Raw genomic sequence first — 15,927 nt, 5'->3', positions numbered from 1 at the left:
TCACACAAACTTACCTTGCTCATGAGCAGTTCTTAGTTAAGACAGCATACACTGTGCTGTACAGCAGCATGCCAAGTCTATCTCACATTTGTACAATGTACCAGCAGGCTACATGATAAGTGGAATGCATGTGTAACAAGCAAACAGTAATTTTTATTGTCTAAGTAGCTCTCACTGACGTTTATGGATATGCCTGTCACTCAGGGTGTCCCAACACAGTGAATCAAGGACAACCTTCAGTACCAATTCAGAGTACTGGCCATAAGGTCACATGTCCTGTAGGGGCATTCGTGGCCAGGAGTTTTGTGTTTCTTGCAACCTTTGGTCATGGCCAGTAACTTACTTGTGTGGATTGAGGGCTGCTGGCTGAGATAATGCAATTATACAGAGGTGACAACTGTATTTATTTCTTTCATTAAGAAGCTGTTCACCGGGTGCCAAATACGATCTTTTTCCATGAACTGCTATCCTGCTGCATTCTGCATTGTAATCATTGTCCTCTAAGTGCTGCAACTGCTTCTGAATATTCCTCAGGATAGAAGACAAAACAGAATTGAGAAACTTTCGTGGTGCTGCATCATGGACTTCATCTTCTGCATCTCCAGCTTCCACTTCTTCCTCAGCCACAAGTTGTCATTGATCAGCTGTAGACAAGTCTTCCCAGTGGGACTCAAGCAGCTGTTCAACACCCTCACTCTCCACTTCTTCAAATCCAACTTGCTTTGAAAGATCAACAAAATGTTCTTTGATTCTTGGGAGCTCCTCTGATGGATCAAAGATTTTAATCTTTTAAAAATAAATCTGGGAGAAGCTTCAGCCAAATTGCATGCAATTGCACTAGTGATGTTGAAGCTCTTCCAAAATCGAAAAACGCTGTGCTTATCCCCTTCAGTAGCTAAAATCAGCCTCTTAAGTGTGCTCCTTAAATGATAAGCTTTAAAAGCTGCCATTGCACTCTGGTCCATGGGTTGAAGGAGAAAGGTTGGAATTGATGGGATCACATTATAACGAACACAAATTCACATTTTAGAAATAGCATTCACCTATTCGTCAATCACGTTATAGCCAATTCGCATTGCCAGAACACACATTAGAGCAGAAACCCCTGTATATACCCTGCCCAACACATTGCTGAACACTTTATTCACATTAGCACTTCTGCAATATGAGGCTAGAACATAGGACATATAACAGTACAGCACGTTACAGGCCCTTCAGCCCGCGATGTTGTGCTGACTTATTATCCTACCAAGATCAATCTACCCTGCATACCCTACATTTTACTATCCTCCATGTGTCTATCCAAGAGTTGCTTAAAAGTCTCCAAAGTATCTGACTCCACTACCAGTGCCGGCAGTGCATTTGACATGCCGACTACTCTCTGTGTAAAGAGCCTACCTTTGCCATCTCCCCTATATATTCCTCCAATCACCTTAAAATTATGCCCCCTCATAATAGTCAATTCCACCCTGGGAAAATGTCTCTGACTATCCACTCTATCTATGCCTCTCATCATCTTGTAAACGTCTATCAAGTCACCTCTCATCCTTCTTTGCTCCTGTTGAAAAAGCCCTAGCTCCCTCAATCTTTCCGCTTAAGATCTGCCCTCAGCCCAGGCAGCATCCTGGTAAATCTCCTCTGCACCCTCTGTAAAACTTACACATCTTTCCTGTAATGTGATGACCGGAACTGAACACAATATTCCAAATTTGGTCTGACCAGAGTTTTATAGAGCTGCAGCAGAACCTCATGGCTCTTAAACTCAATTCCTCCTGCCAATGAAAGCCAACACACCATCACCTCCTTTACAACCCTATCAACTTGGGTCGCAACTTTGAAGAATGTATGGACATGGACTCCAAGATCCCTCTGTTCCTCCACATTGCCGAGAATCCTGCTATTAACCCTGTATTCTGCATTCAAATTCGACCTTCCAAAATAAATCACTTCACACTTTTCTGGGTTGAATTCCATCTGCCACTTCTTTGCCCAGCTCTGCATCCCGTCAATGTCCATTGCAACCTACAACAGCCCTCTTTGCTGTCCACAACTCCACCAACTTTCGTGTCATCAGTAAATATCTCTGACTATCCACTCTATCCATGCCTCTCGTTCATAGTGGTGCTGGAGCGTGTCTAGTGGAGATTCACACGGATGATCCCTGGAATCGTAGGTTAAATGTACGATGAACGGCTGAGGATCCTGGGATTGTATTCATTAGAGTTTAGAAGGTTGAGGGGAGATCTAAGAGAAACTTAGAAGATAATGTATGGCTTAGAAAGGGTGGACACTATTAGGACACTATTGTTTCTATTAGGCGGGGAGACTAGGACCTGTGGGCACAGCCTTAGAATTAGAGGGGGTAAGTTTAAAACAGAAATGCAGAGACATTTCTTCAGCCGGTGTGTGGTGGGCTTGTGGAACTCATTGCCACGGAGTGCAGTGGAGGCCAGGACGTTAAATGTCTTCAAGGCAGAGATCAATAAATTCTTGATCTCACAAGAAATTAAGGGCTATGGGGAGAGTGCAGGGAAGTGGAGTTGAAATGCCCATCAGCCATGATTAAATGGCAGAGTGGACTCGATGGGCGGAATGGCCTTACTAACGCTCCTATGTCTTATGGTCTTATGGTCTTAAATTTACTAACCCATCCTTCCACTTCCTCATCCAAGTCATTTATAAAGGCCACAAAGAGCAGAGGTCCCAGAACAGATCCCTGCAGCACACCACTGGTCACCGATGTTTGATTAGGAGGGCTAATGGTGCCAGCAGAACCCATTGTCCTATAATGGCACACCTCATTCAATGTGGTCCCACGTGCTATAACAAACTCTAAGCTCTGACATAGATCCATGATTCATCCTGTATGGTTGTGCAGTTAATCATCATGCTAATACAATTATAATTATGATTATGTTTAGACTCAAACTTACATATGCATTACAAAACCAAGAAGCTTTATATAAATTTGATATTTTATGTAAAGTGCGCTGTCACCAACACCACCAAAGTGCCCTCAAAAGGTTTTTTTTCTTTTTGCCCTTCCACTACTTGTCAGTGTTATCCCAGGTTCTACAACAAGAGTTGGATGTAGCCTGCTTGGCAGTAGAGCCTGTTGGCCTCAGAGGTTTGGTCAGGTCACTCCAGGAACAGTTGTGTCTGGCATAGACATGGCTAGTATGAACTGGAGGATGGTGGACGGTTCTTGGCTTGAACTTCCAAAAGTGGGAGGGAGGTAGGCAATGTGGATGTGGAGTTCCCAGCAATCTCTGGAATGTCTTGAGGGACCTTAATGTTGTTTCTGCTCTGGCTGGATGCCTTCTGACATCATGTCTCCTTGTGAGGAAGGAGCACCTGGAGTCCTCCTGTTCCCATGTCTTCAGTCATGAGTACCAATGGCTGCACCACTGCTGTGTAAATGAATATACCTCTCCAGTAGACCTGAAGTTGCTGCGCCTAACACTCTATGGCAGCCAACAACCTGAGTATGGTGGCAAGAACTCGATTGCATTGAGATAGCTGGGTCCACTTAGCATGTCTACACTCCTGCAATGTCTGTCCTATGAGGGCCATTGCTTCCCATATACCTACTTGACACTCCTGTTCCTATCACTGATTGCCCACATCACAGAATCATCTCCTGCTAGGGGCTGAGCTGATGCCTAGTCTCCAGCAGTCCTCCAGAGTGCCTGCAGCTGGTGCATTTCTTCTTCAGCCTGTTGAGGAACTGTCACAGTAACATCTCACTGGTTTATCTTCACAAACTTTCTAAATGTAGCTTTCCCATCAAGGTATCGGTAGTAAAGTTGGTGTTGGGGTGGAAGGAGAGAGATAATGGGAACTGCAGATGCTGGAGAATCCGAGATAACAAAGTGTGGGGCTGGATGAACACAGCAGGCCAAGCAGCATCTTAGGAACACAAGAACTGATGTTTCAGGCCTAGACACTTCATCATAGAGGCGGCTGGGGAGAGGGTTCTGAAATAAATAGGGAGAGAGGGGGAGGCGGACCGAAGATGGACAGAAAAGAAGATAGGTGGAGAGGAGAGTATAGGTGGGGAGGTAGGGAGGGGATAGGTCAGTCTGGGGAGGACGGACAGGTCAAGGAGGCAGGATGAGGTTAGTGGGTAGGAAATGGAGGTGCAGCTTGAGGTGGGAGGAGGGGATAGGTGAGAGGAAGAACAGGTTAGGGAGGCGGGGACGAACTGGGCTGGTTTTGGGATGCAGTTGGGGAGGGGGAGATTTTGAAGCTTGTGAAGTCCACATTGATACCATTGGGCTGCAGGGTTCCCAAGTGGAGTATGAGTTGCTGTTCCTGCAACCTTCAGGTGGCATCAATAGGGCACTGCAGGAGGCCCATGATGGACATGTCATCTAAGGAATGGGAGGGGGAGTTAAAATGGTTCGCGACTGGGAGGTGCAGTTGTTTATTGCGAACCAAGCGGAGGTGTTCTGCAAAGCAGTCTCCAAGCCTCCGTTTGGTTTCCCCAATGTAGAGGAAGCCACAATGGGTACAGTGGATGCAGTATACCACATTGGCAGATGTGCAGGTGAACATCTGCTTAATATGGAAAGTCATCTTGGGGCTGGGATGGGGGTGAGGGAGGAGGTGTGGAGGCAAGTGTAGCACTTTCTGTGGTTGCAGGGGATGGTGTCAGGTGTGGTGGGGTTGGAGGGGAGTGTGGAGCGGGCAAGGGAGTCGTGAAGAGAGTGGTCTGTCCGGAAGGCAGACAAGGGTGGGGATGGAAAAATGTCTTGGGTGGTGGGGTCGGATTGTAGATGGCGGAAGTGTCGGAGGATGATGCATTGTATCTGGAGGTTGGTGGGGTGGTATGTGAGGACGAGGGGGATTCTCTTTGGGCCGTTATTGCGGGGGCGGGGTGTGAGGGATGTGTTGCAGGAAATGCGGGAGACACGGTCGAGGGCGTTCTCGACCACTGAGGGGGGGGAGTTGCGGTCCTTGAAGAACGCGGACATCTGGGATGTGCCGGAGTGGAATGCCTCAGCCTGGGAGCAGATGCGGCGGAGGCGAAGGAATTGGGAATATGGGATGAAATTTTTGCAGGAGGTGTATTCTAGGTAGCTGTGGGAGTTGGTGGGCTTGAAATGGACATCAGTTTCTAGCTGGTTGCCTGAGATGGAGACAGAGAGGCCAGAAAGGTGAGGGATGTGTTGGAGATGGCCCAGGTGAACTTGAGGTTGGGGTGGAAGGTGTTGGTGAAGTGGATGAACTGTTCGAGCTCCTCTTGGGAGCAAGAGGCGGCGCTGATACAGTCATCATTGTAACAGAGAAAGAAGTGGAGTTTGGGGCCAGTGTAGGTGCAGAAGAGGGACTGTTCTACTAACCTACAAAGAGGCAGGCATAGCTTGGGCCCATGCGGGTACCCATGGCCACCCCCTTTGTCTGTAGGAAGTGGGTGGAATCGAGAGAGAAGTTGTTGAGGGTGAGGCCGAATTCGGCTAGGCGGATGAGGGTGTCGGTGGAGGGGGACTGATTGGGCTTAGTTGGGGTAGAAGGAGGCAACTTTGCTGTTGCTTTCTTCAAGGCCTTGGAATTATCTTCCTCCGAGATCAAGGAGGTGGCTTCTGGCAGACCAACCCATTCCTTTGCCGTGACTGTGAAAGTCCTGCTGGTACTTGCAAGATACAAGGGAGAAAAGGCATTCCAACAATGTTTAGAGGTGGTGTGCAATGACTAACACAGACAGCAGAATTAACTTTTGAGTTGCAATGGAGTGAAGAGTGGTACTTATTTGGCAGGACATGGATGTCTTGGCATTCCTGCAGGAACAGACTCATCTTCTCCTGCAAGAGATAGCACTCTTTCCTGATAGTTGGTCAGGAATCTAATGTCAGTCACCCCTCCACTCACCTGGGCCTTGTTTTGGCTTATTGTGGGCTGTTTTCTTGTGGAATGAGAGAAAGGGACGGACTGAGTGAGATAAAAGTGGCTGGAACAACTGTTAGTGCTTGTGCAGATAGTTGAACAATGGTGGGGTGTCCTGGGTGAGTAAGTAGGCAGTGCGGAGTCCAGGCTGTGTTAGTTGTCTAGAAAGTTGGGAGAGAGAATGGAAGTCACTGAGGGAAGATGTTACAAGTGTAGTGAGAGTGGCAGAGCATGAACTTTGGGTGAGAGATGTGCGCTGTTACAGTTAGTAAGGATAGGGTGATGAGAAGAAGAGTGTGGCACATGTCATGGAGAAGATTAGCACTCTAGTTGTTTCTCCGAATGACAGTGACTACACTGACCTTGGTGGTAACCTCAGAACAGGGCGTGGCCTTCTCTGCTGTTCCTCCTCTGCATCACTGCATCAACCAGATGCTGTTGAAGACTTATGGCACTATTTTACCTTTCTCCTACATTTTCTGAATGAATTACCCTGACCAAGTAGGGCAGTTTCGGAATGCTAGTTCTCATCAAGGTGAACAGTGAGCTTTTAAATATGGCACACATGTTAGGGATGCTGGTCCTTCAGATCATGTCTCTTGGGTGTAAAGTTCTTCTAGACTGGCACATTGAAGGTTGGGGCTAGAATTGGACAGGCCGGGTGACTTATTGGAGGGATAGGTAGCTAATGGCATAGGTAGTTCTTAGGTGAGTTTGGTGAGATGTGGTGAGTGACCTCACTGGGTCTCACAGCTAGAAACCCTTCAAGAAATTCAATAAAACTGACAATTAGTCAGAAAACGTGAGATTTAACCCAATACCGAAGCTCAGGCCAAACAATGAAATTCATATATAAAATGTGCCCAGATTTATTTGATTCTACAAAGAACTTTAGGTATTTTGTTCATGGGATGCACGTATCACCAGCTAGGCCAGCATTTATTGCCCTTCCCTAATTGTGTGCAGACGTTAACAATGAACTGCCCTCTTGAACTATGGCTGTCCTTTGGAGGAGACACCAGCACTGTGTTTTTGGAAAGTAGTCCCAGGATTTTCACCCAGAGACTATGAAAGAATGTTACCATAGTTCCAAGTTAAGATACTACATGGCTTGAAGATGACAATGTCATATGCATCTGCTGTCCTTTCTTTGAAGTGGTAGAGATTTCAGGTTTGGAAATTGATATGTCAGTAGCTTTGATGTGTTACTCCAGTACATCTTGTAAATGGTGCTCTTATGTATTTACTTAATGTTAGGGGTGTCATTATCTCAAAGTAAATAACTGTTGTATTATACAGAATTTCTTTTCAACCTAATACATTTTTAACATTCTTTTTAGAATTTTGTACTACAAAAGAAACCCCCATCTACTCGAAAGTCCCAGAAAGCAGAAGTAGCTATTAATGAGGAACTTGAGAGTGAAAGGTTTAGCGAATATCAGGACAAGAATAAGTTTGAAAGAAAGAAACCACCGCCAAAACCTAAGACAAGGGATACAAAAAAAGAAGAAGCTTCCTTTGTACATAGGACTCTAGAATCATCCCATCGGCTATCGTAAGTGACTGAGATTGAAATTTTGTGAACAGTAACCTTAAGTGATACATGTCTCTGTATTAAAGTGTCAAAAAATATATTTTAAGTTTTATAATGTGTTGTAATCCTCATAGGGAACTGTAAACCTAACAACCAAACTTACCAAACAGTAGTTGTCCTGTTAAAAATGTTTACATTTTTATTTTGTACAAATCTAATGTACTTTATACATTAAACTGAAATCTACAAATTAAAGGCTGTATCTACGAGCCTTAAGCAGGATTCTTTCAAGGGTTCCAGTGAAAGAGCAACTTATTTAATAACCAACTGAGACTGAATTCTCATTCAATGACTCAAGCATGCTTTTTGCGTTAGAAGCAGATAACACTAACCAAGTTAGTGCTGATAGAATGCTGGATTTAATGCTTCAGGGTGTGATGGAGAGGAAGGGAAAGAGGTGTTTGATTGCTTTTGCGTAACTGTTTTTCAACATCAGCATTTGATTTCCTCCTCTGCTAGAGAAGAAAATGCTAGTTAATTGTGACCTGTTTTCCTAAACCTCAAAATATTATAGCAACTGGTGGTAAGGTAATACAAAATAGAAAAAACAAAATTAAGTATTAGGTTACATACTATAGATAAGTAGTTCCTTAGAACACAGTGATGGTGACTAGACAGGTGAAGTGACACAGCTGTAACTGTGGGAGTTCATGGATCCCAAAATGGACTAGAACAAAAATGTCAGCAAACATTTTGAAGCTTGAGTAGCTTTGGATCAGAACTTATGAGGTTGAGGCTAAGTATGCCTTGTGACATAAAGGGAGAGAGAAAACTACCTGAATTCTTTGTACCAGGAAGAAACCGCACCTCTTAGAATTGGATTGTCCAATTTGCTCAGGATTTGAGGACAGAGTGTCAGTGTTTAGGGACAGAGTGTGAGCGTAAGTGAGACAGATAAGGGATGTAAAAAGCAGGCATGTAAGGGCCTCAGTCTTTACATTTAAGGCAAGGAAAGATTGTAACTGAGGTGGCAGGGGTCTTTGATTATGTTGGCTGCCTTTTTGAGGCAGCTGGAAGTATAGATGGAATCAATGGATAGACATTTGGCTTGTGTGATGGATTGGGCTGTTTTCACAACTCTGTGGTTTCTTGAGGTCTTGGGCAGAGTAGTTGCCATACCAAGGCATGATGAATCCGACAGGAATGCTATCTGTGGTGCATCTATAAAAATTGGTAAGAGTCTTCACGGAAATGCTGAATTTCCTTCGCCTTCTGAGAAAGTGGAGGCATTGTTGTACTTTCTTGACTGCTGCATCAATGTGGGTGGACCAGGATGGATTGTTGGTGATTGTTACTCCTAGGAACTTGACGATGTTGTCCACCTCCACCTCAACACCATTGATGTAGACATGGGTGTGCCATCCATCTTGCTGCCTGAAGTCAATGACCAGCTCTTTTGTTTTGTTGACGTTGAGGGAAAAATTGTTATCTTTGCACCATGTCACCCAGTGCTGTATCTCTTTCCTGTATTCTGTCTCATCATTGTTTGAAATCCGGCCTGCAACAATGTGTTGTCAGCAAACTTGTACATAGGGTTAGGACGAAATTTGAGCACACAGTTATGAGTGTACAGGGAATATAGTAAGGGCCTGAGTACACAGCATTGTGGAGCGCCAGTGCTGAGGATTGCTCTAGAGGAGGTGCTGTAGCCTATTCTGATTGCAGTATGTGGGTCAAGTAGTTGAGGATTCAGTCAAGGATCTATCTTTGGAGCAGAGAAAGTTGAGGGAGGAACTTGACAGAGGTGTATAAGATTATGAAGGGCATGGAGAGGGTGAATTGAAAGCAGCTGTTCCCTTTAGCCAAAACATCAATAATAAAATTGAAGGGAGGAAGTTTAAAGGAGTTTTAAGGAATATTTATTTCATGCAGAGGGTAGCGGGAGTCTGGAATGCACTGCTTGGGAGGGTGAACTTTAAAAGTCACTTGAATGAACACTTGAAGTGGCATAACATTCAAGGCTGTGGGCTTAATGTGTGAAAGTTTGACAGCATAGGGAGTTATTTTTAATGGTACAGGCTGGATGGGCCAGAGGGCCTCTTCAGTACTGCATGACTGTATGTTCGTATAAATGCTGCTCAGTACCATCTTGTCAAGGGCACTTAGAGATGAGGAATAAATGCTGAACATGCCATTGAGGTTCATATCCCATGGAAGAATTAAACAAATCCTGCTGCTACAACATTTCTTCATAGCTCAGATAGTACCGCAATGATTTTTGCAATGGAATTCCGACACTTGAGTTTTTGATACCAATTCTTTTCCCTCATCCCTTCAAGGTTAAAAAAGATTGTCTATAACTTTGTATTCTTTTTTGTGGCCTTTCCAATGGTGCTGAACAATTTTGTCTTTTATTCTTTTCTAGTACAATTCTTTTAAAGTTTCATGTGAATTGTAATTTTCCAATTTTGTCCTTCTCTCCAATTAGGCTAACTCTGTATGTGTATTATTGCTGTACCTGGAGCTTTAAGGGGTTATACTTATTACTTGTTCATGAAGCGTTCTGCAGCATTCATGCTGCATTTCTGGTGAACCTTGAATTTGCTTCTAGGCATTTGAGATTATAACTGTAGTGAAATATATGGGCGTATGTTTAACTTCAGAACACAAGAGTGTTTACCATGAACAATAAGACTAGTCATTCTTGGAATGAGCCTTAGTTTTTCTTTGGGATATAGGAACATGAATAAGCCATTAATCTGCAAGATTCTGTTTAACAAATATTCAACAAGACCACAGCTGGTTTAATGTTGTAAACCCACCAATACAAAAGCAAAATACTGAGAATGCTTGAAATGTGAAATAAAAGCAGAAAATACTGGAAATATTCAATACGTCAGGCTGCATCCATGCAGAGATACACAGCAATAGAATTATTAGGTAGAATCTGCTGGGCTGGAAAGTGGAAAAGGACAGTAGAAGGATTGTTGAGGACTCTGCAAAATGGGACCAAGTGCTGAGGACTTATGATGAGTACTTCAACATGAGGCAGAACATTGTGAGTCACTGTCTACGTTCAAAAAACACACCCAGGACTCAAAAGAGAGTACAGACACATTTGTTAATGACCTAAACCAACTTGCAGACAATATGCAGGATAAGAGATAACAAGGTATAGACCTGGATGGACACAGCAGGCCAAGCAGCATCATAGGAGCAGGAAGGCTGACATTTTGGGCTTAGACATATGCAGTCGAGTTCCTTGTGCAAAGAGCTAATCTGAGACCAAATTATCTTAAGGGTATATTTCAAGTCTTATCAAAAAAGAGCCCTGCACTGTTGAAATCTTTGCAGCTGGTTTATACTAGAGGGGGGCTGCAAACATAGAACACAACCTGATTAGAGAGGAACAAAATTCTTCAGTTGGTCAATTTGTAGAGTCGGTGCAATACATTAACCACAGGGTCTTCAAATACCCACTGACACACAGACACAAACAAATGACAATGCCACTGGTATCATTACCCCTTGTTCCAGATGTTGCAGCAAAGGAACCCACCACGTCAAAGTATATCCCACTGTGCGGGAGTAGAGACCACTTCAGGGCAGTGCATCCATGATAGAGTGCTCCACCAGGACCACATAGATATGCCAGCGTACAGGAAGTTGGAGACTTGCAGCTATTTAAAGATTCCTTCCTAGGAGAGATAGCCCAGATAGCAGAGGATTTATGGAGAGCAGAGCTTTTCACCAATGAACAAGGGACAAGATTTAAGCTAGATTTGCCATTCTCCATTCTGACAGGCACAGTACAGTGGTTGAGATGGTCAAGTGGTTAGGTTTTGGTGCTGTAACTGCCGCGGCCTGGTTTTGATTCCCTGACAGGGAATCAGGATTTATTACCATCAACATGGTGGCTCAGTGGTTAGCACTGCTGCCTCACGGCACCAGAGACCTGGGTTCAATTCCATCTTCAGGCAGCTGTGTGGAGTTTGCACACTCCTCCTGTGTCTGTGCAGGTTTCATCTGAGTGCTCTGGTTTTCCCCAAAGATGTGTGGGTTACATGGATTGGCTGCTCTAAATTGCCCATAGTGTCCAGGGATGTGCAGGCTAGATGGACTAGCTATGAAAATGCAGGGTTATAGATATTAGGTAGGAGGGGTGGGTCTGGGTGTGATGCACTTTGGAAGGGAAGTATGGATTTGATGAGCCAAATGGCCTGATTTCACACTTCAGGGATTCGAAGAAAACTCCTTTGGTATATTACAAGATGTCTCCACAGCTCTGAGGCCATCTCATTGAATGGCTTAGACTACTTGATCGCAAGACTTTGAGAAAAGGAATGGGAAATGTTACAAACTCACCACAACCTTCCAAATCAACATTACGTTTTGTTAAGCAGGGAGACATACAATACCTTTCAACTTCTTTACTCACCAGTACCAGAAGATATAGAATCAAATTTTGATCATTTTGGGACAATCTCAATGCACAACATCCTGTACCAGCAGCTGTTGGTAGAGGACCTGAGTCTTTAGGGAGCAGGTGGACGAGCACCGAGTAATGAACCACAAACCGCAGCAACCAGTTACAGCAGGAGAATCTGGATCTCGCGGTACTCTTTAAGGAGACAGTGGAAAGAATTACTACCAAGACATTGTGAAAGATAGTGAACAGCCAAAAGAGGAATCTCTAGACATCACACTGTCCTTCAAGGAGAGGGTGGAAGGGACAATCACTAAGACACTACAGATGTAGCATAACCCAATACAGTAACATGGTCTTCCAGAAAGCCCAGCAGTATCAAAATATTTACCATGATTGTTTGAGAAAAGATCTAACTGCAACCACTAAAAATCGAAAGGATCAGCATGCAACTCCATTCCTGATATTGACTTGAGTATGGTGGTTAAAAAGATACCAGAGCCCAGGGAAAATAAGGACAAATTGGGCGACATTGATGCCGATCTGCTTACAGACAACGCATGAATGTTACAGACCTGTCAAATATGAAACACAGCATGTGACACAATATGGCTGCAGAATCTTGAAAAGCAATGTTAAGCTGGCAAAATAACTGTCTAACCCCTTTATTAGGTCTAAAGATCTGACCTAGCCTCTTTAAGCACTCTGAAGATTCTGTGATTCTAACTCAGTTAGTTGTGTGCCTTCCTAGCCACTGTTGATAATGAACTTTGAAGTTTGCCAATCAGAGTACATTTTCTAATAAAAACAGAAATTGCTGGAAAAACTCAGCAGATTTGGCAGCACCTGTGGAGAGAAGCCAGAGTTAACATTTTGGGTCCCATCACCCTTCCTCAGAACTGTTGGCAGCTTGGAAAATGTTACTTTTTATGCAGAAGACAGGGTGGGGATTGGCAAAAAGAAATAAATAATAGGCGGAGACGAAGGTCAAAGAGAGAGAAGAACAGTTGGACAGATAAAGGAGTGAGTAAAGATCAGGTTAGGAGGGTGAATAGCTGTTAATGGAGACTGTTAGTGGCTAACAATGGGCTGTGTGTTGTAGCAGACCATGTGATAACAAGGCCTGGTATATGCGGATTGGCATAAGGACATGGGAGAGCCCAAGCCTGAAAATTGTTGTCTAAGCACAAAGGATAAAACTTGAGTTGGAATCTACGTAGGGGGAGTTTGAGCTGGAGGCAGTTACTGAGGAATGTGATTTGGCTGTGGAAACAAGTTTTGGCAAATACCTTGTCAAGTCACTGCCTCCAACTTAGACTCACCCCATGCAGATTCCAACTCAAATTTCATCCATGGTCAAAGAAGACTCCTGCTGATTAACACCTAAAGCTTCTCTAAACTGATGAATCAGTGTGACTCCATGTTGAACAGTATTTGGAAGAAGTACTAAAGACAACAACAAAAAATTTACTCTATATTAAAAACAACATGGTGGCTTAGCACGGTGGCTCAGTGGTTCGCACTGCTGCCTCACAGTGCCACGGGTCCAGGTTAATCTTCCTAGGGTGGGAAATGCAGGGTTAGGGTAGGGGAAGGGTCTGGCTGGAAGATTAAACTGGACCCGTGGCACTGTGAGGCAGCAGCGCTAACCACTGAGCCACTGTGCCAAGCCACCATGTTGTATTTAATATAAAGTACAATTTTTGTTGTTATCTTTAGTACTTCTTCCAAGTACTGTTCAACACGGAGTCACATTGGTTCATCAGCTTAGAGAAGCTTTAGGGGTTAATCAGCAGGAGTCTTCTTCGACCATGTCTGAGACTTTATTGGGTCTGAGTTCAAATCTTGAGGACCCACAGGGCAATTTCTCCCCAACTGTACATCGCAATGCAAGCACATTCAGTCAGATAGGAATTACACAGAAATGGGATGGAGGGAATAAAAAACATTGCCTGAAAGGCTCAGCAGGTCTGGCAGCATCTGTGAAGGAAAAAACAAAATTAACATTTCAGGCCCAGTGACCCTTCATCGGAACTGCTGCTCTGAGGAAGGGTCACCAGACCCGAAATGTTAACTCTATTTTTTCCTTCATAGATGCTGCTAGACCTGCTGAGTTTTTCCAACAACTTTGTTTTTGTTCCTAGTTTACAGCATCTGTAGTTCTTTCAGTTCTTATGTGGTGGAGGAATCTGGTTCTTTGGCTATTAGCATTTACTTGCTGATTATTACTTTATCCAACTGTTCTACCAATTTTGTCGCAAGTTTCCAAATGTTAGGCAATCAAATGTGATATGTTAGACTCAGTAAAGAAAGCAGATGTCTTCTTCAAAGTGTGTTACTGAACCCAGTGAGTTTTTATGTGAATCTGGTCATTTCATGATTGTGGTGAGTGAAGATTTTTATTTTAAATTTATGAATTAATTTAATAAAGTTTATGTAATTAAGTAATGAATTAATTAAGTTTAAGTACATCCAGCAGTTCTGGTGTATATTTCAGAATTTAATTCAGGACCCTGAGTAACTAATTCAGGAACTTTGCTACAATACTGCCACCACATACCAACTGATGTTGCATTTGCTGATAATTTTCCTGTATCTGCTGCATGTTTGTCATGTTGAGCTGTTAATTGGTTTGTTTCAAGTCATTGCCATGGCATTTTCCTTTGTCATAGTTTCAAGATTGTTTATATAATACTTATTGTCAGATTAATAACTTCTTTGATTCTTTTGTTTGCTAATCCAATAATTTTTTGAAATAATATAAAAATTAGAAGAATCTATAGCAATAAAATAAAATTCTTTTCATTTTTATGTACCCTTTCAGGGGTTTTAGTTGTCATCTGTTGCTTTATTTATGTTATCTGCAATGTACTCAGAAGTAATTTCCTTTCTTTTAAAGTATAAAGGATGAGAAAGCTCAATTGAAAGACCAGGATACTAAGAAGGTTAAAAATGAAAAAGAAAATATTGAGATTGTTGCAACCAGGAAATACAAGTGTTTAACAGCTCAAGAGAAAACTCATTTGATACAGAGAATGTGAGTATAAGACCATAGAATCATAAGATATAGGGGCAGAATTAGACCATTCAGCCCATTGAGCCTTCTCTGCCATTTGATTATGGCTGGTAGGTTTCTCAACTGAATTTACTTGTCTTCTCCCTGTGACCCTTAATCCCCTAACTAATCCAATGCATCATCCTCCGACACTTCCGCCATCTGCAATCCGACCCCAACATCAAAGACATTTATCCCTCCCCACCCTTGTCTGCTTTCTGGAGGGACCACTCTCTCCGTGACTCCCTTGTCCGCTCCACACTCCCCTCCAGCCCCACCACACCCGGCACTTATTGCTGCAACCTCAGGAAGTGCTACACCTGCCTCCACACCTCCTCCCTCGTCCCCATCCCAGGCCCCAAGAAGTCATTCCATATCAAGCAGATGTTCACGTGCACATCTGCTAATGTGGTATACTGCATCCGCTGTACCCATTGTGGCCTCCTCTGCATTGAGGAAACTAATGGGAGGCTTGGGGACTGCTTTGCAGAACACCTACACTCGGTTCGCAATAAACAACTGCACCTCCCAGTTGGGAACCATTTCAACTCTCCCTCCCATTGCTCAAGTGACATGTCCATCCTGGGCCTCCTGCAGTGCCACAACGATGCCACCCGAAGGTTGCAGGAACAACAACTCATATTCTGCTTGGAACCCTGCAGCCCAATGGTATCAATATGGATTCCACAAGCTTCAAAATCTCCCCTCCCCCACCGCATCCCAAAACCAGCCCAGCTCCTCCCCACCTCCCAAACCTGTTCTTCCTCTCACCTATCCGCTCCTCCCACCTCAAGCCGCATCCCCATTTCCTACCTACTAATCTCACCCCGCCCCCTTGACCTGTCTGTCCTCGCTGGACTGACCTATCTCCTCCCTACCTCCCCACCTACACTCACTTTTACTGGCTCCATCCCCGCCTCTTTGACTTATCTGTCTCCTCTCCACCTATCTTCTTCTCTATCCATCTTTGATCCGCCTTCCCCTCTCTCCCTATTTATTTTAGAACCCTCTTCCCCTCCCCCATTT

General features: G+C 43.9%; 1 protein-coding gene across 3 annotated transcripts in view; it reads left to right on the top strand.

The window, feature by feature from the left end:
• Positions 1-15,927, top strand: part of odad2 (outer dynein arm docking complex subunit 2) — a 354,164-nt gene that overhangs the window by 106,446 nt on the left and 231,791 nt on the right. For 2 of the 3 annotated variants that reach the window (XR_009443219.1, XM_048559992.2), the window contains exons 8-9: positions 7,227-7,441; positions 14,746-14,883. Coding sequence is in view for 2 of the 3 variants with exons in the window: in XM_048559992.2 (XP_048415949.1) it covers positions 7,227-7,441; positions 14,746-14,883 (353 nt within the window). In the remaining variant the exon portion in view is untranslated. The remainder of the gene's footprint in view (positions 1-7,226; positions 7,442-14,745; positions 14,884-15,927) is intronic. The other variant, XM_048560000.2, reaches the window with a different exon arrangement.

The sequence above is a fragment of the Stegostoma tigrinum genome, chromosome 2 (genome assembly GCF_030684315.1).
Source record: "Stegostoma tigrinum isolate sSteTig4 chromosome 2, sSteTig4.hap1, whole genome shotgun sequence".
Lineage (NCBI taxonomy): Eukaryota > Metazoa > Chordata > Chondrichthyes > Orectolobiformes > Stegostomatidae > Stegostoma > Stegostoma tigrinum.
The sequence above is the reverse complement of the archived record's forward strand: the minus strand, read 5'-3'. Positions and strand labels throughout refer to the sequence as shown.